The sequence below is a fragment of the Mustela lutreola genome, chromosome 7 (assembly GCF_030435805.1).
Source record: "Mustela lutreola isolate mMusLut2 chromosome 7, mMusLut2.pri, whole genome shotgun sequence".
Taxonomy (NCBI): domain Eukaryota; kingdom Metazoa; phylum Chordata; class Mammalia; order Carnivora; family Mustelidae; genus Mustela; species Mustela lutreola.
Window position 1 is genome coordinate 14,529,622 of NC_081296.1, and position 19,647 is coordinate 14,549,268.

The following is a 19,647-nucleotide window of genomic DNA, read 5'->3' on the forward strand; positions in this document are numbered from 1 at the left end:
ACATGCCCTCTCAGTCTGCAGAGGTTAAGGCATCTTTCCCCACAAAACTATGTCCAATTTAATTTGCACTCCTCTGGGTTTACTCCTGGCAGCCGTTCAAGCTAACTAGCGCTGAACAAACCTATTCTTTCCTGAGCCTGCTCAAGCCAGATTCCACCTGTCCTCAGTGGGAGAGGCCCCTGCAGGCAGGGCCCCCTGGGTCTCCACGCCTTACACTTGCCAGGGCTTTGGGTTTTCTCCAGCCCCCACCGCTGGCTCTCCCGGCTCTCCGTCAGACCCACAGCTTCTCGACTTCTGTCCAGAGCAGCCTCTCTGCCATTGGGTCCAAGAAGAGGATAGTCTGTCCGTCTTGTGCCGCGAAAAGGACCCATTTCATCCCTTAAGAAACTTGTGTTCTGACCCAGATTCCTTGCGCCTGCAAGTTTTCGGAGCCCCCCGTGTATCTGGAAGCTCAGATTTCAGTAAGGTGGGCAATTTTGACTAAATGCAGCTGTCAAGGCCTCAAATTAGAAGAAACACGAGCCAGCCGGCATGACGGTGCTGGGGCTATCTGTTCTATCTGCCAGGTTTTAGTTACCAGCCTTGAAGCCAAAAATGAAATGGGCTTCTAGGAAACAAAAGTGATGGAATGTGCATTGTGAATTATATAACCCACCAGCTTTCCTGGGACCGCGGTGGGGGGAATGGTGGGGGGAGCAGTGTGTTGGGGGTAGATTTTAAAATAAAGTTCTTCCGATGGAGACAAGAAATGAGCAACAAGGAAAACCCCACCACTGGGGTGCTGGCAGCTGCCTCCTTGCGAGTCCTGCCGGCCCTGCCTTTCCTCTCCCCAATTCCAGCAGTTAATAAGCGCTGCCCCTTTAAGAGCAGGAAGGTGTTGTTTTAAGGGCCTCTAAGCCCCCCTTCTCAATTTCAGCTCCAAGCTGAGATCACATCCCCCAAGGCAGCCAAGGGACAAAAGCTATTTATCAACCCATCTGATAAAACTTCCAACAGGCTGGATCTTTATCTAGACCAAACTGAGATGCACACCCGGCAAAGTCCTGCTCCTCCAAAAGGTGGATTTCTTTTTAAAGAAGACTGCCCTTTTTATAATTTATTATTATTATTCTTAGTTTTGGGAAGAGAATCAAAATAGCCTTTCAGCCAGGCCCTACTGTAAAAGGGGTAAAGGCCTTTTAAAAGGTGGGTGAAGGAGGCAGTAGGCCACTCCTTGCTGGGTTCACTATATAGAGGTATTAATATTCCCCGACGGGGGCGCATGAGGGTCCAAGGTCTCTTTGGGTCACTGACCCACCCCCCCTTCTTGTCCTTGGCCCTGGCCTCCCCAGTGGAATCCAGAGCTGGGAGCAGGTTGTGGCTCACCGTGATGCCCTTGGGGCACGCAGCTGCTGAGTGAGCTGGGCACGCTGGACTCGGCTGGCGCCGGAGGCCCCCGCAACCGGGCTGTGGCGAGAAGGTAAACTGATCCCCTGCCCCTCACCGCTGCCAGCAGCGTCCGCCCGCCGGCAGCCCCAGCTCACAGCCAGGCAGAGCCCGGACTGCCCAGTTCTGCCAATTCCTGAAACCCAGTTGGCTGGGAAGCAAAACAAAACAACCCAATCCCAGTCTAACCGAAATCCTTCCTTGCAAAGAGCTTGGTTGTGCGCGGGGGCTGCGGACGCGCGCCCGGCCGCAGAGGCTCGCACTTCTGCAAACAAACACCTCGGCACCCCGCAACACAATGGAGCCGGCCGAGAGATCCCGCCTTGCATCGGGGACCATTTGGCCCGTGACACTGGGTTTATTTGTATTTTAAGCAAGAGAAAAAAATGGGTATAAAGGCTTTAACTGGCGTTTCCAGGCTGTGAGTAGCATATGGCTAAAATGAAATAAAGTTTTATGAAACATTATAAAGAAAACAGACTGGGGATTTAAGTTTCGTGCTCTCCCCCTCCCCCCGAAAGGGGAAAAAAAAAAAGTGAAGAAACTGGAGCGTTTGGGAAGGAACAAATGCTTCTCTGTGGAGTCGGTCTCCCTTCCCCCAACAAAAACAAGAGGTCCGGGCTCGGAGGAATTTGAAAGCAGCGATCTGCCAAAAACATTGTGAAAAACTATGGGGGATTCATTGGAAACAGATGGCTTTTTCAGCTTTAATTCTGAAATTCTCTCCCTTTCTGATACAATAAAAACAAACAGGGGGCGACGCGGAATGTTATCAAACAGGAACCCGGGCTCGCGTGAGCCTCGTTCGTGGGCTTCCCCGCGTGGGCAGGAGCGTGGGGCTGGACGGGACAGGGTCCCGGAGGAGGGGGCGGCCGGGGACCCGCCTGGGACCTCAGGGGCGGCCCCGGCTCCACCCCTGGGCACCCGGCAGGTTCGCATTCTGATGGGCGAGCAGCCGGAGAAAGTGCCCCCCGCTGCGAGTCCGCGCTCCCTCTCCCTGCCCCCTCCTGCGGGGCCCCTAAGGGGCGCGTCCCAGGAACCCCCTTTCTCGGAAGGAGGGAGGCGCCCCCGGCCCCTGCGACCTCCCTACTCCGGCTCCTTCCCGTGGCAGCCGGGCGGGGTCCTTCTACTCCCCACCCCCCGCCCCCGTCCGGGTCCCCGCGGGCATCCATCGTGCCCTCGGCGGGGCGCGGGAGAAACAAAGACCGGTGGAAATGGGGAGGCGGGGGTCCCGGGGACGCCGGCGAACTTCGGCTCCGACCGGTTCGCAGAAGTACGGCCGAGGGGCGGCGGCGAGGCCCGGGAGCGGCAACCGGCCGTCCCCGCGCGCCCGGGGCAGTGCCTTACCTGCTGGGAAGCTGCAGAGAAGGAAGGCGAGAGTCGGCCAGAATCCCAGGGCTGAACGTCCTGCCCCTCTCCCCATACCCATCCATCCAGCTCGGCCTGTTACCACTAGCCTCTCCCTGGAAGAAGAGTTTAGAAGAAAAGAAGAGGAAAATAAATCACGCTGCGGAGAAAGGGCAGCCTCGCTCCGCCGGCGGGAGCAGCGAGCCGGGAGGCTCGGTCCCCCTCGGCCGCGGGCGCCCGGCGCGCCCCCCCCCCTCCCCGGGAGCCCCTCCCTCGCCCTCCCTCCCCCGTGTCCCCTCCAATGTCGGCGCGGCCCCGCCGCCCCAGCCGCCGCGCGGCCCGCCCCTTCGCGCTCGGGTTTCAGCGAGGCCCGCTGGGGGTGGCGGGGGGGCGAGCTGGGCGGGGACCGGGGCGGTGGGGCTCCGACGCTGGCCGCGGGGAGCTCGGGAACCCGGGCCCAGGGGGTGCAGCGTGCGCCCCGGCTCCCCGATCCCCGCGGCGGCCCAGGCCGAGGAGGCCCAGCGCCCCCGGACGGCCTGCAGAGCGCCCCCCTAATCCAACCTGTAAATATCCAACCCAAGGAGAAACTGCGCTAGGAGACAAACCCCAGGACCCCGTTCCAACCAGACTGCCGTCCCGACGCCGCCACCCACACCCCCCTGTTCATTTCTTTCACTCAGAGGTGCCCCTCCACCCCCCACGCCCCCATGCAGGAGGCTGGAAAATCCTCTTTTGAGTTGTCCGAGGGTCCGGGATGACCCGCTGGCTCTCAGCCGCCAACGCGCCTCGAGGCTCCCTCCCGCCGGGACCCCAGGCCACCCACCCTGCCGGGACTCTGAGCCTCCCGCATCCCCTTCGAGCACCTCGCTGCTTCCCCGGTACTTGCCCTGGCTGCAGTCCCGAGTTGGGGGCCTGCGAATCTGACGGAGACCGCAGGACGGCTGCCACCCCGGAGGAGGTGGGGATACAGCGGTCTCTGCGGTGCGCTGGGCCGGGCCTTCTAGGGCTGCCAGGGCAAGGCCACCAAGGCCGCTTTTGGGAGGGCATCAGGGTGGCGACTTCCCTTAACTCAGTCGCTTATTTTTCCAGGAGAAAAATGTCTCCTCCCCAAGGTTGCCTAGGACCTGCGGCTCTTCTGCCGCTGTTGGGATATTTAAGAGACTGGCAACTTTCCCCGAGAAACATCTTTTGGATGGAATGCAAATAGGCCAGAGCAAGTGTTTTTGCGTCGAACCAATCCCTCCTTTGGCCCCCCTCACCTCTCCTCCAAGCCTACTCATCTGGCTCTTTGGAAAAAAATTCTGAATTTTTATCCAATTTTGATGTTTCTCTTAAGCACTATCGCAGTCCTCACTTGCTGAAGGCCACACAGGCTGCAAGGCTTTGCCTGCACTTAGGACTCTTGTCTGCCAGGAGGGGAGGGTAGCTCTGGGGAAGCAGGCTTTGGGCAAGGGGAAGAAAGCCGTATGTCCCGTGAAGTCACAACCCAGTCAGCCTTCTAAATCTGGCTTCTGCAAAACAGGTGAGAAAGGGGGCTACTGTTTCAACCAGCTGTACCATGGGGCCACAGGAAGCTGTGGTCCCCTTGGTGCAAAAACTCCATGAAGACAACCGCTCATCTTTTAAAGTTGCACTGCCCATTTCCCCCAAAGAGTGAGGTCACCACCTAACAGGCTCTAAGTATCATTTCCCCAAACTGGGGTTCATTTTAAGCTCTGATTTGTAAAATGCTAGGGTCCTGTTGGATGGAAAGTCCAGCACCTCCCAACCCAGGGCTCTCCTGGCATTCTTCTAGAGCGCCGCCCCCGCTCCCCGGCCAGACCTAACAGTTTATGCTAGAGAATCCTAGGACAGCCCTGGCCCACTGAGGCAGGCACAGAGCCCTACAGCACAGAGGCACCTTTAAGGTCCGTCCATTAACACCATTTGCGGGATTGTGCTCTTCCCAGTTAGCTCTAAAGCTTCTTGCTAATGAGAGAGGGATTCTTCAGCAAGGTAGCCCCCACAGTGACTCAGACACAAGCACTGCTGGGCTTGGAAGACTGGACAGCCTTTCCAGTGTGGTCCTTGCCTGAGGGTGGACCTTTGGAAGCAGGACTTGGAGCCTCCGTACCTCAATTTCATCGTCTATAGGGGCAGGCTGATAATATGGTCACCCTGAGACTGCAAACAAATACAGTTTGAGAGGGGCACCGGGCCATGGGAACGCCCGAGCTCCTGCTACAAGATTGGCCGCCATTTTGTGAGGCGATCCAATTCTTATGACGTAAGTCCATGATTTAGGAAAGGGATACAGAAGGCTTCCTTTTTTTTTTTTTTTTCTCCTCACGAGGAGAGATGTGTGAGGCTATATTTGGACATCACGAAAGTAGAGATTTGGCCTTTACATAGTTTAGACTATCAAGAGAAAGGCAATCCCCCAAAAGAGCAGTATGGGGTCATGTTGGCCTTGAGCAACCCATCTATACTGGCCAAACCAACCAGCTTATTGACAATTCCGCAGGTCTTTGCAATAAGAAATTCTTGGAACACCGGGTTATGGAACTCAGCACTCTATTCGCCAAAGAAACTCACTTACCTCAAAGCGTGGCTGACTTCTTATAAACAGTTCCTATTATAGAGTGTGGCCACTTCCGGGTTCTCCCCTAGGTTGTACTCTGAGCCTTGGGTTAGAGATCTCCCCTTGTGTGGCTCTAGCTCCCTATCACCCAACGTGGGCTGTGTTGGGCCCAGCACGAAGCCTTGCCCCCCAGCCTCCAGGGTTAGACAGTGGCGCTGGGTGGCAGAAGGGCCGGGCATTTCCGAAAGGCAAGGTTCTACATAAGGCTGAGGCTCTCTCAGAGACAGGCAAGTTGGCAGCTCCAACTTTCCCTTCCTCTGGGTACATACAGGGTGTTCCCACATCCAGGGCCTGAGTCCTCAGTCAATAAATGCATATTTAGAACTACAACATGCTAGATTTGCGACGACGTGGATGGAACTAGAGGGTATTACGCTGAGCGAAATAAGTCAATCAGAGAAAGACAACTATCATATGATCTCCCTGATATGAGGAAGTGGAGATGCCACGTGGGGGGTTTGGGGGGTAGGAAAAGAATAAATGAAACAGGATGGGCTCAGGAGGGAGACAAACCATAAGAGACTCTTATTGTCACAAAACAAACTGAGGGTTGCTGGGGAGGGTATGTGCTATGGTGAGTGCCGTGAAGTGTGTAAACCTAGTGATTCACAGACCTGTACCCCTGGGGCTAATAATACATTATATGTTTATAAAAAAAATTAAAAAAAAAAACTACAGCATACTAGTCCCTAAGGGATAAAGAAATAAATAAGACAGACCCTGTCTTTGCACTGCTGGTAGAAACCAGTATTAGAGGAAGGTGAGGGGTGAGTGACTAACAGCATGGGGAAGGCTTTACCAAAAAGGTGGTGTGTCTCGTGGGCTGTTCTGAAGGATTTTAGGAAGACTGACAGTAATCCTGCCTTGCATTTCGACGCGCTCTCACATTATGTCAAGTGCTGGCTAAGTATGTTTCTAGACACTTCAAGCTAAGGTCTACAGCCATCCCCATTTTGCAGATGAGAAACTGAGGCTGAGTAAAGTCAGGTCTTCACCTGATGACTGGCTACTAAACCAGAGATCTGAGCACCCCAAGCCCACGCCTGATGTGCTGTATGTGCGTGCCATCGATTCCCGTGGTGCAAGCCTGCATGGGGCGGCAAGTCACGGCTGGACGACAAATCACTTAACAATCACTTTCAATAAAGCAGAACACAGACTCTGGCAGCGGAGACACAGAACATGGGCATGAGGGGCCTTCAGCCCAGGATGGGGTGCAGGGTGGGGAGGGAAGTTTTCCAAGTGTGCAAGAGTGCTGTGGGGGGTGGACGGAGGTGGTGAGCAAGGGAGGGAGAGTAGGGTAAGGATTCCAGGCCTGTTCCAAGGTGTGACCTGCCCCAGGAGCTGGACAAGCCAGAGGATGAGGCTGCAGGGAGAGCAGGGGCTTGTACAAGATGGGCTGGGGCGGGGGGAGGGGTCCATTTTTAGCACCTGGGATCCCCTCCTGAGGTCTCAAGAAGAGGAGAGAGCAGTCATACTGCCCAGGAACCATTCCAGAGCAGCCGAATCTGAATCCCTGGGTAGAGCCCGGGCGTAAGCGTTTTTTGTTTGTTTGTTTTTAAAAGATTTTTATTGGGATGCCTGCGTGGCTCAGTTGGTTAAGCAGCTGCCTTCGGCTCAGGTCATGATCCCAGCGTCCTGGGATCGAGTTCCACATCGGGCTCCTTGCTCAGCAGGGAGCCTGCTTCTCCCTCTGCCTCTGCCTGCCATTCTGTCTGCCTGTGCTCTCTCTCTCTGATAAATAAATAAAATCTTAAAAAAAATTTATTTATTTATTTATTTATTTGACAGAGATCACAAGTAGGCAGAGAGGCAGAGAGAGAGAGAGAGAGAGGAGGAAGCAGGCTCCCTGCTGAACAGAGAGACCAATGCGGGGCTCGATCCCAGGACCCTGGTATCATGACCTGAGCAGAAGGCAGGGGCTTTAACCCACTGAGCCACCCAGGTGCCCCTCATCAGCGTTTTTAACGAGCTCTCCCAGGTGACGAAATTGTAGGGATTTGCTAGGTTGGTAAGTCACATCACACGTCATTGACCCTGGGTGCCTGCTAAGACTCAGGTTGAGTCTATCACTTTATCCTTTTAAAGTCAAGGCTGCTGAGACAGATAACTTAACAAGCACTTTCAATAAAGCGGTGACTGGTGTGTGACCTGAGCTGACCGATCAGAGTCTGTCCTGGGCTGTTGCTATGGGGGAGCCCCTGCCTGGTCTCTGATTCCAGAGGACGGGTCTGTAGGTAGCTATCTGATGGAGAGGCCGGTGGGTATGAGTGCTGGCAGGGGAAGCTGTGCTGGCAGAGTTGGCACACTGTTTTTACTAAAATTGCACTTTATCAGGCAAGCTTTTCTGGGTCTGATGGAGATTTTCAGGGCTCCCCACGCCATTCCAGCATGTGATTCTCCCTACACCTCCTCTGAGTTATAGGATTACCCGTTCCAGCTGTGGGAGCCAACAGATCTCCATACTTTGCTGAAACTGGTTTGATTGAGGATTCTCTCCCTCGTGCGCACAGACTCCTAACAGGGAGGGAGCAGATGGTCCAACATCAGTCCCAAGAAGTCCTTCCACCGGCCTCACAAGCACAAAGGTATGTTGTCAATGGCGTCTAACCCCTCATTCATTTACTGGTAACATTTCTTGAGCCTATTCTCATGCCCTCCACCCCCGACCTGTGAAAACATTTCGGCTGTGCCATGTCTTAAGGAACTCAGTTGGTTCAACTGACAACTGAACGTGGGACCCAATCCTCTTTAACTGAACTCAAGGTTGACTTCAAGTTCCTCTTTCAAACTCCAAGGGCTCCTGTGGGGTCTGGTTGTCTCAGATTTGATGAACGAGACCTCCTTCACTCTCCCCATAACTGTGTTGAGAAGCCGGAGCTGGTGTATTACATAAAGAATCTGCAGATTATGACCTGCTCCATGGGGGGCACAGGACCCGCCCCGCCCCACCACGGGTCAGCAGGGGGTCCCCTCAGCATCCAGGCTCCCACTTTGGGCAAGTGAGACCCACAGGGCTGTTTCTGATTCAAGGTGCGTTTTCAATAACCCACATCAAGGAATTAGAGTCACAAGATTTATTACTAACAGGTCCCGGAAAGAGTGGGATTGCTGGGGTGTACAGGGAGGCAGGCGAGGGGCAGCCCTCCATCCCAGGTTCAGAGAGAGCCGGGAACAGAGAGCAGGGTAGCAAGCACCCACTCCTTACAGGGTGGTGGGGGTGGAGGTCACTCCCTTTTCTTGGGCTGAACTCTAAGGGTTAATTCAAAAGGTACCCTGGAAAAAGCGAAGCAGGGAACCCTAAATTTGAGTCCTGACCTTAATGTTCAGGGTGTGAGTAGGGTTCTCCTACTGTAAAATGCGTAAGCAGCAACTTGGAAAAATTAAGGTTGTTTTTCTCATCGTAGTAAAAATTTTTAAAAGATTTTCTTTATTTATTTGAGAGAGAGTGAGCCAGTATGGGCAATGGGGAGGGGCAGAGAGAAGGAGAAGAAAACTCCCCGCTGAACAGAGAGCCCAATGTGGGGCTCAATCCCAGGACCCTGGGATCATGACCTGCACTGAAGGCAGACACTTAATGGACTGAACCACCCGGGCGCCCCTTCACCCCAGTAACTTTCAAGGCTTAATAGGCTTTGACCATATCATCTTTTTGATTTCATTTTTCCACACTGAAGAACAAAGCAGTCCAGCTTCTCAGGCAAGTCTTTTATCTGGGTGGTGACTTTACTTACCTTTCTACAGTACTGAGATATTTTTCTCTGGTGGAAAGTCATAAAACCCCCAGGTATGGGTCTAGCCCAGGGAGAATCCTATTTTAGGCTTAGCTCCCAAAGCAGTTTCTGGAAGCATTCTGCACTTTCTGAGCATGTAGTCCTGCATGGCTGTTAGCAAACGAACATTTTGCAAAGACCCCCAAGATCCCCTTCTGGGCTGTAAACAGGCTGGACAGAGTCCATTTTGTTATCGTTTGGATGCTGTGCTCCTAAATGCAGTAACTGAGGCTTCAATGTGTATTTTCTTACTAACTCATAAGTGTGGTCAGCCTCCGTCGGCAGGCCTGGAACCATCCGGGCACTCGCTCCTTCAGATGATCTATGGACACTGAAACTGTATCTGGGAGCCCCAGTAATCCTTGGGGATCCCCACCGTTTATAATTCTCCATCCAGCAAAGTACCTGTTTATTCTATCTTTTGTTTCCTGTCTCTAAGGACAGTTCCAGTCTGTGGCAATTTCCCCGCACATTCTGGAGCAACGTATTATTGCGAGTGACCTCTGGGGTGGAACTTTCTCAGAAGGAATTCTGAACGTCTAAACATAATTCATCCCTGGGTTTCTCCCTCGTCTCCGGCCCTGTTTCTACCTCCTCCCAGAATGCTAATAGATTTCTCCGGTTTCATGTTCTCTTCTCAGAGAACTCAGAGGTGCTCTGCCCAGTTTATTGGGATTTCCAGATGTTCTTGGTGATATTACATCTTCGCATGTATTCCATGAAGTGGCTGTTAAGAGGGACCCTTCCTAGATGGGGGAGCTCCCTTTGTGGGCAGGGGGCCCAGGGTATACACCCTTGGGCGCAGGCCCAGTATGGAAGTCAGTGCCCATTCTGGCCATCGGGACATGGACACCATCTTTAATTACCCCTGCTTCCTTCCCTCTAGATGGTTGGAGGGTAGGAGGCCATAGAGTTTCCCTGCTGTTTGTTTCCATGATGATTGAGGAGAGGACCTCTCCCTGCTCCTCTTCTTCCAAACCATTTGTGAGTCTTGTTCTTATGCTGGCATGAAAGACCCCTTCCCTGTAGACTTCAGAAAGCCTCAGTATGCTCCCACTTTGGCCAATCTTGTCTTCTCAGCTCTTGCCATTGGCTTCCCTTGTCCTGTGTGCACACCCTTCCATGTGCTTCTGTGTCACCACAAGGGATGCTTATTTTTAGTAACCAAAATGTGGAGACTTTATTCCAATACTTTAACGGTGTTCTGAAACACAGGTTCCCCTGGCCTTCCAACAGCTCTCTTTAGAAACTGAAGAGGCATCTCACTTTTTCTCTGAATTCTTTCAGATGGATTTAAGACACGTCAGCAGATTTTATTTGCTCTTGGGCATGGCTTTAAATGGATGTGATCAGACCAGTCACATTGTTTGGCTCCCACAGAAGACACATTCTTCCTATTTATTTACTGTGCTTCTGTTTTACTCCTTCAACAAGCATTCACGGAGCACCGAGAACTCAGCTCTGAGTGGGGGGCTTTGGGGGTTCTCAGGATGGGGGCAGACGATCCCGGCCCCCTCCTGGCAGCCCAGGCAAGTTGTCAGATGTAGAGACAAATGATTTCCGCACCTCATGCTCAGTACTCTGGGGTGGGCGTTCATGTGTCTCGGGAGACCCGCATTTACTCCCCTTTGTCGTTACTGCAAATCAACTTCTGCAAAACTGGTGAGTCTCTCAGAGTTGAGGATGATGAGGAGTTTATTTTATTTTAAAGATTTTATTTATTTATTTGACAGAGATCACAAGTAGGCAGACAGGCAGGCAGACAGAGGGGAAGGGAAGCAGTCTCCCCGCTGAGCAGAAAGCCCAATGGGGGGCTCCATCCCAGGACCCTGGGATCATGACCTGAGCCGAAGGCAGAGGCTTTAACCCACTGAGCCATCCAGGCGCCCCTGATGAGGAGTTTATACCAGTAACTTCTTTAACAAACGGGACCACCGACGGTGAAGACTGGTGACATCTACATTCCCTTAGCCTCATGCTGTCTGGAACACCTTCCTTCCAATTTTCACCTGTTGGGACAATACTTCAGACTGCCCCTGGGTTAGCATTTCTGGTCGTGAATCTGCTTTCAGGAACAGAGGCTGGAGACTTTCGGAGCCTGGTGAGCCAACTAGGCGTGGGACATTGATATGGAGTGCCCCCTCCCCCATGATAGACATGGACATTTTCAGTGTGCCCAGAAGACATAAAAGGGATTTTGCAAAAAAAAGAAAATGCTGGAAGAACAATTTTTCTGGGCTTTCCTTGTCCTTCAGCCCAACATCAAGTTTATTAAAAAAAAAAAAAAAATGAAAGAATGATATTGGCACGTTAAAAAAAAATCAACTTCCTGTCCAATGAAATTAGGTGACTCTCCCTGGAGGCAGTAACTCTTGGCTGTTTCATGTGCATCTTTCTAGATATTTCCATGGGCATATAAACACATATAGAAGAGCAACCAGCTCCTTAGCTATCATTTCACCCAAAATGATTAGCCACCTTCTGACTGTTCCCTCCCAGTAGGTATTTCCCATTTTATTTTTCCTTTCAGTTAAACATTCTTGGGAACTCTTCCATCATGGAATGGGCTGAGCACTCAGAGAAGACCTGAGCTCACTAGCCAAAGGGGATTGCAGATGTATAGACAGACGGACTTCATCCTTTGCTCTCTCTGGACTCCCATTCCTGTTTAAAGATGCTTGTTCTGTCCTCTTTCATTTGGAAGCCGGACAGTTCACGGTTGCCCCCACTAACACCGTAGAATGTAGGAACCTTCCCGAGGTCACCCAGCTGGCTTGGTGGCAAAGCGGGGCACGGGTGACTCCTGGCTGTTCTGCCACCTCTGATGAGCTCCCCAACTCCTTCCCAGGCACAGAGATGCCAGGTCTCCCCTGTGCCTCTACTGATCCTCCAAAAGGAGTGAGTGTTCCACCCCCCCACCCACCTACCCAGGCTGGGTTGGAGCCCTCCTGATCACATGCTAACACTTTCTGGGGTCACAGGCCCATGATATTTGGGAATGAGCACCCCCTTCCTCCTTTTCTCACCTCTCCTTCCTGACTTCTGAGTTTCACTGTAAACTCTTGGAGGTGCCAACGCTTTTTCTTTGGATGCTTCTCGCATCTCTCCCTGTGGAGATGAGATGACTATATGGAGATGTCAAACTAGTGTATAATTGAAGTTTTGTATATGAAAGTCTTCCCTCCCTCACTTTCCTCTTGACCCTCAGCACTGGGAGGCCAGCACACACCTACCGTCTGGTCTACAGCTTGCAAATTCTTCTGCCTATAGAGCCAGGATGAACAGGATAGGATTTGTGTAGTGCTTAGCTGTCAGCGTGGAGACAGACTTTCTAGACATTGCGGTGGATCTGGGGAAAGACAGAGACCTAGGATTTGGGGCAGCTCCGCCTCAAGCTAGGAGGCCCCTGAATGGTCTTTCCTGTCTCTAGATTGTCAGCTTTGTAGTATGCAGAATCATGGTCTGGCCACCCCCTGAGGGGTCTGCCAGCTCCCTGCTCTAGCATCTCTAGGGACCCGGTGAACCGAGCTGGCTCTGTCAGTCATCAGCCTTGCCCACACCGGACTCCAAGGAGCCATTCTGGGGCCTCATCTGTAACATTTCTGGGCTCCCCAAGTAAAAATGTGGCCGAGCAAGGAGGAAATGGTGCTTGAAGAGCGACATTTTTATGTTTGAGTGTCACCATAAAATTCTTCAGCAGTAATCCCCAGCAATACCTGTATACCTGAAACCTCAAAAACACTTAGTAACCTCTTTTTTTCTTTCTTAAAGGTTTATTTTGTTTGAGAGCAAGCCAGTGAGCAAATGGGATAGGCACAGAGGGAGAAAGAACCTTAAGCAGACTCCTGACTGAGCACAGAGCCCCATGTGGGGCTTGATCCCACAACCCTGAGATCATGATCTAAGCCAGAACCAAGAGTCAGACGCTTAACTGACTGAGCCACCCAGGTGCCCCAATCACCTCCTGTTTTAAAGAAACGTTTGGGTACCCATACCAAGACACACCAGCTTCCTGTCATGGAGAACAGACCACCCAGTATTTACTTCTCCTCATTCCAGTAAGTACTGGGGAGAAGCAGCAGCTTGGAGCCATTTATCCACCAAACGGCAACTGTCTGAACGGACAGCGAGTCTGTCTCTCTCTCTCTCACTCTCAACCGGCAGAAGGCTGGGGGATTTGGATTAATGAACAATTTGGTGCCAAGCACAAATACCATAGACATTTAGCAATAGAAACAGATAACCAAGTTATTCATCAAATTCAAAACTGTTTAGAATGGCTAATGCAAAGCTGAAATAAAGATCGCTGGCTCATGGGAGGTGGGGGAAAAGAGCCAAAGCAGAAACGCGAGCAAATGTGTCCCTTAATGTGACAACCTCCTTCCCCGCACTGTTTTCTTCTTAACGTTTGTTGGAGGCTTCGCTTTGATACGAGAGAGACAACACAGCAGGCAGGCTGACAATGTGTGGTCTGAACACTGGTTCCTTAAATCTCAGTGATCTCATCTGTGAAGTGGGGATATGCTTTGCTCCCTCTGAGGGTTACTGGGGAGATTAGATGAACTAACACGATACAGACCACTGAGAACAGATGCTTGGCATAGAGTGAGTGTTGTTAGGTAGCTGACCATGTCAGTTTTATATCACGGACAAGAACCATTCTTTAGATTAGAATAAGAGTCTCAATTGTGCACCCGATTCTGCCTCTGTCTGTGTGGAAACAGGGGGGACTTCTGCAGAATTCCCCGAGGATGCGTGGACATCCTTGATTACTGGGTGGGTTCTAAGTGCACTGCTGGTAACATTCAAGTTCTGTTGAGCGACCACAATACAGCAGAGTTTCCCACGTAACTATTGAGTGGTCCCAACTGTGTCGTGGAAGCAGCCGCCTTCATTTCATGAGTGAGGACACAGACACACTGGGAGATTAAGTGACTTGTCCAAGGTCACTAAGAAGATCAGAGCAGGGAAAGCCCCAGACCCTGGCCAAGGGATGCCAAGTTCAGTGTTCCCCACCCCAAAGTACAGCTGCTTCCCAGCTTTTTCAACTGGGGTTTACTTTCTTTCCTGTTCGTCCAATAATACACTCCATTTGTATAATAGTGGGTTACGTGTTAGAAATGAGAATATGGGGGTGGGGGTGCCTGGCTGACTCTGCTGGTAGAGCCTGTGTCTCTTGATCTACGGGCTGTGAGTTCAAGCCCCACACTGGAGTGGAGCCTACCTTAAAAAACAAAACAAAACAAAAAGAATGCAAGAAATGAGAATATGTTTAGAGATATGCTGCTTTCTGGAAATAAATTAAAAATCTTAAAATATTTTAAGAAAAGAACAACTTCCCTGAACGATCTACCCCAGCCCTTTAAAGACTTAGGAAGTTGAAATAGTTACAGAACTCCTTTCCTTTCTTTGGGATACTAAATGGTATTTTTAGGTCAAGTTTTCACAGAGTGTTTACTTGGATGCAGCCTGTGACTGACAAGGTAAATATGACACAACAAGATGTTTAGTAGACCTATCTAGACTATCAATCAAGCCATCCACACCTTGTCTCAAATTCTAAGCTGGTGGGATTCTGCCCCTACAGGCTGGTCAATGACCCGGAAAGGGAAGGCTTTGGTGCCATCTTGGCTTGGGTTTCCTTTGTCCTTGTTGACTCTTGGCCAAGGCTCGGGGGGCTACATTCTAACTAGGCCTGTGGAGGTCTGTGGAATCTGCCAAAAGCATCCATTTGCTCATAAAGAAATCAGACACTTGCGAGTTTAGGGATCTCAGCAGAGAAAAATAAAAGCAAGCTAAAACCCTCACAGTGGGGAAAACGGTGGCATCTGGCTTTGCCTTACCATATTCTCTTGAGATACTTAAAGATACAAAGCCCACCATGCTTCCAGATAGGAAGGGAAGCATTCTGAAATCAGCATTCTGAAAGGTGAATATCAGACTGTTTTAGCTGCACCAAAGGGTGTGAGACAACATAAACGAATGTCCCACGAATCCCTTGTTCTGGTGCAAAATGAGCTGCCCACCTTAGCAGGGAGGGGTTCTTAGCAGGTGTGGACCTTTGAGGGGGTGCCGTCGTGAACCTCACACTGTCTCCAGGTGAGCTTGGTCTCTAAGCCCTACATTTCTCATTGCTTTGCCTCTCTTGCATAAATGGAAACCCGTCTGAGAAAATGCAATGGTGTTACAAAATCTATTACTTATACTCTAGCTCTTTCTATACCGGATATTAAATTAAATGGAAACGAAAGTGTATTATACACCCAGATTTCCAAACAAACATGAATTCTTACTGTTTCCAAAGTACCAGTTGTTTTGAGGAAACCCTGCCGTGTTTATGATTATGAGAATGAGGTACGCATTTCCATGTGCTCTTCTGTTACAAAATCTGTCAAATTAAGTGGAGCCCTGGGTGCTGGGTGGCAAGCCACAGTTCAAGGGTGGACCACAGGAGAAACTGAAATGGAGACATTTATCATTCACAGATCCTAGAGGATGAGCAGGGCACACCTGGAGGGGGCAGTGGAGGGGGCAGAGAGAGACAGGACTAGGGCTCAAGCCTTTATTAGGGTTCATGGGTCCAGCGTTGGAGGGTTTCTGTGCTAAAGCTAGATTGGTCCATTCAAACCAAAGGAGTGGGCTTTGGTGAACCCCAGGGGGGTCTTTTTCCAAGGGGTGCATCAAGGACAGCTCTGGGAGGTGGGGGAGACTGTTCATCACAAAAGCCATTGGGGAAAGTTATTAGAACTTACATCTGCTTGGGACTGGTAGCTGCTGTCCAGGGCATGCATTTACATGGGGGACAGGGGTGGGGGGAGGCTATGACCAGTCTAAGACCTCCCCCTCCACACACACATACAAGCAATGTGGCCAAATGAAACGTTTGCCAAGGCAGCAGCACCACAGAGTGGCTTCAACTCCCAGCGGTCCGAGGGATGTATTATGATAGCGGTCTGTTCTCCAGGATGCCAGGGTCAGAAGCTGAAAATGCACCCTGGCAGTGAATTTCCAAGTCACTTTTGCCCAGCAGACGTTTTTTCTGAGCTCCCCCTGGCAGTGGGTAACCAGCAACATCTTATGGTTGCAGAAGAGGATCAGACTTTGAGAGAAGGGAGGAAACTTTGTGGCAGCACCTGGAACAATGAGGTAGCCTGGTGTTTAATATTTTATTTATTCATTTGACAGAGAGAGAGAGAGATCACAAGTAGGCAGAAAGGCAGGCAGAGAGAGAGGAAGGAAGCAGGTTCCCCGCCGAGCGGAGAGCCTGATTCGGGGCTCGATCCCAGGACCCTGAGACCATGACCCGAGCCGAAGGCAGAGGCTTTAACCCACTGAGCCAACCAGGTGCCCCGGTAGCCTGGTTTTTAAAGAGCTAAAGCTGGGAAGAGACACAGCAGGGCACAGATGAGGGAAACGCATACAAGACTACCAGGAGACCGAACTCTGAAGCTGAGTGTCTGCGCTGTGGCCACCAGGGCTGATGACACAAATGTTTAGGAGGCCAGAGGGGTGACTCTTGGTGTGCTTTAGGGTGTTTCCCCCTAAGCGCCTTTCAGAGACATCAATCAAGAGAAAAGTCTTCAACATCCTGTGTGTGTCTGTCTTCAGAAGAACAGTGTATGAAGAATAAAGGGATGATACCAAGGCTCTTCTTGGGGACTTGGCCAGAATATCTCTGCTCCCAAGGGCAGAAGAGCTGAGCATTATCAGGACCCAGGACAAACAGTTGCGGTCAGCCAGGAAAGCTGCTGTGGAGACCTTGAGAAGGAGAGTCCCCGGAGATGGAAAAATAAAACATAAGTAACAGCCATGAGGGATGGTAAGCACTAAACAGGGCCTCAAAGATACAGATCAGTAAGTTTGTACTCACATCTGCTAATCTCTGCTCTGCCCTGTGGAGGCCGCAGAACCTATAGGAACTGGCCTTGATCCATCAGATAGCTGACAGATTCTTTTGTTTTTAAGTTATCAAGGGCCAGATTTTTCAGACTCTGGCAAATTTAGTATCTTTTTTTTTTTTTACAGCGAGAGAGGGAACACAAGCAGGGGGAGTGGGAGAGGGAGGAGAAGGCCTCCCGCTGAGCAGGGAGCCCAGTGTGGCTCGATCCCAGGACCCTGGGATCATGACCCAAGCTGAGGCAGAAGCTTAACAACTGAGTCACCCAGGTGCCCCAAATCTAGTATCTTGATTCCATAAAGTTCCTCATCTCGTAGTGTTACTTTAAACAAACAACTGAAAAACCAGAAGTAAACTCAGCCGGTAGCTTTGTTATTTTTTCCTGCATCAACGGTGTTTGCTACACTTTAATTCTTCACTTTAGTAATCTGGATATAATAATGTTATAAGTCAAGTTAGTACAAAGGGCATTTTTATATTCATCAAGTAACAGTGCCTTGAAATTTTTAAAATGAGACTACACGAGATATTTGCATTTACTTTGTTACAAAATTGCTGCCCAAGTTTCAAAATGTCTTCTTACTGCCCTTAGAATTAGAAAAATTTCACCTGTCAGCATGCATTCTTGCCTCCTGACCCCTATGATCTAATAGGATGCTGCATTTTCTATTCCTAGGGTCACACCTGGCTGAGAAACTGGGCATCTTTTTAAAAGATGTTTATTTGTCACCAAGGAAACGGACTTCTGCCTGACCTTGGATGCACACACACTTGGGTAAGTGTAGTCCTTAGGTTTTCCACGGCCCTGTTCATTGCTCCTTCGTAGATCTGTTGGTCTGAAAGGAAGGGAGGCTGACACGGGACTTATCATTCGGTCAAAATAAGAAAAACGGGAGTGTGTCCTTTGAATGGGGCTGGATACCAGACAGGTGGGAGAGCCTGGAGCCTCCCATTTTCAGGGTACATTTATGTCAAGTCTGTCGCATGAATAAACAATGGATGTTGTTTGAAAAGCAAAGCCATTGTCCTTGAAGAGCCACAGAAACACGGAACGGCTAGAAGTTATTTGAACTTGGGGATGTTGTAAGTCAAGTTAAAGAACAGGGGTCTTTCTGGAGGGGTGCCTTTCCATTTCACAGAACCAATGGATTCAAACGAGCCTGCGCTGGTTTCTGATAATTCCAGTTTGCTGATGCTCTGTTTCACTTGGGTTTATCCCCGTCTCTTTGCCTGGATGGCAGACTTCTCAAGAGATCGGTGATCAGACCTCCTAAGGCGTGACTGAATTTGGGGGCCGGGCTTGGTAGAAGCCAGTGCTTGGATATAATTCACTTGGTAGCACTGCTGAAAGTGAAAGGGCACCTTCAACTCGCAGAACCTGGGCTCTACCCGTCTGGACCTCAGTTTCTTTAGGGAAATGGAAATGCCAGCCCCTGTTCTGGTGAGCATCAGTACAATGATGGCTTGAAAAACTTCCTGTCCCAATGCCAGGGATGCTCAGTACCTGTTCATTTTATTATGCATCTCATCTAAGAATTCCTGTATTTGGCCCCACGTGGGGTGGCCGAAGGGCCAAGTCAAAGGTCCTATAGGACCTGTAAGACCTCCTATCATAATAGGAGCCCCTCCTGGCTCTGTTCTACGTTACCATGCACACTAAGGGAACAGCAGTCATGCCTTGCAAGGGGTTTCTTAGCAAAGGTCAGAGAAGCCCTCCTTGAATAAGAGGCCAGGTTACCGTAAGACCCTTTTGGTCACAAAGCTAGTTATTAAATAAACACCTGCAAAGGGAGAGACAGCATGGGGGGGGCAGATATGCACCCCCCCCCCACCATTCCACATGTCTATTTGGAATATAAGCACCTGTCTGTCACCTGGGAAAGAAAAGGTAAGAGCAGGGCTATTGCGAAAAGGGATCTGGGACCTTCCTCCCCAGCACCACAGGAAAGAGGATTTCAACAGGGCAAGGGTCTTCACCACCATGCTGCTCTTCAAGGAACCAAGGTATCCTTTAGAACAGGGAAAGCTCAGCTCATTGCTAATATCATCCGGCCTGGAAGGTGGCAGCAAAAACCAGCCACAGAGAATGTGGAGCCCGCCTGGTGTGTGGGTGCCCCACCCAGAGCCTTTGTCCGCGGGGCTTGTCACCTAGCAAAGTCAGCCCAGTGGTTCACTGGAGACCATATCCCTTATAAAGGGGGCTTGCTTCTCACCTTCTGTGGCAGTGGAACATCAGGATACCCTTTGAGTTGTGTTTTTTAAAATGCCATTTTTGGTATGCTATCCCTTCCCTGCACAGATCGCCAGGAGGCCCTTTCCCACTGTCCTTCAGTTGCCCTTCCCGCCAATTTCTTTCCTAGGGGTCATGGTTCAAGATCCGCCCCCAAATCTCCCTTTATGATGCACTGGAGAAGACAGCAAAGTCCGTACATCTTGTCTTTTTTTTTTTTTTTTTTTCTTCTCTTCCCCTTTCTTCTGAAATAGATGCCCCTTAGTGGCAGGCAACGTTTTGTGTTTTTGCGGGCGGACCCTCCAGCCAGATGGGAGGTGACAGATCTCCTCGAGGTGACAGCCTGCCTCGCAGG

General features: G+C 50.8%; 1 protein-coding gene across 1 annotated transcript in view; it reads right to left on the minus strand.

The window, feature by feature from the left end:
- The window catches only part of RGMA (repulsive guidance molecule BMP co-receptor a), a 44,781-nt gene that overhangs the window by 23,741 nt on the left and 1,393 nt on the right, over positions 1–19,647 (minus strand). The window contains exon 2 of the mRNA XM_059180074.1: positions 2,773–2,888. Coding sequence (XP_059036057.1) covers positions 2,773–2,888 — 116 coding nt within the window. The remainder of the gene's footprint in view (positions 1–2,772; positions 2,889–19,647) is intronic.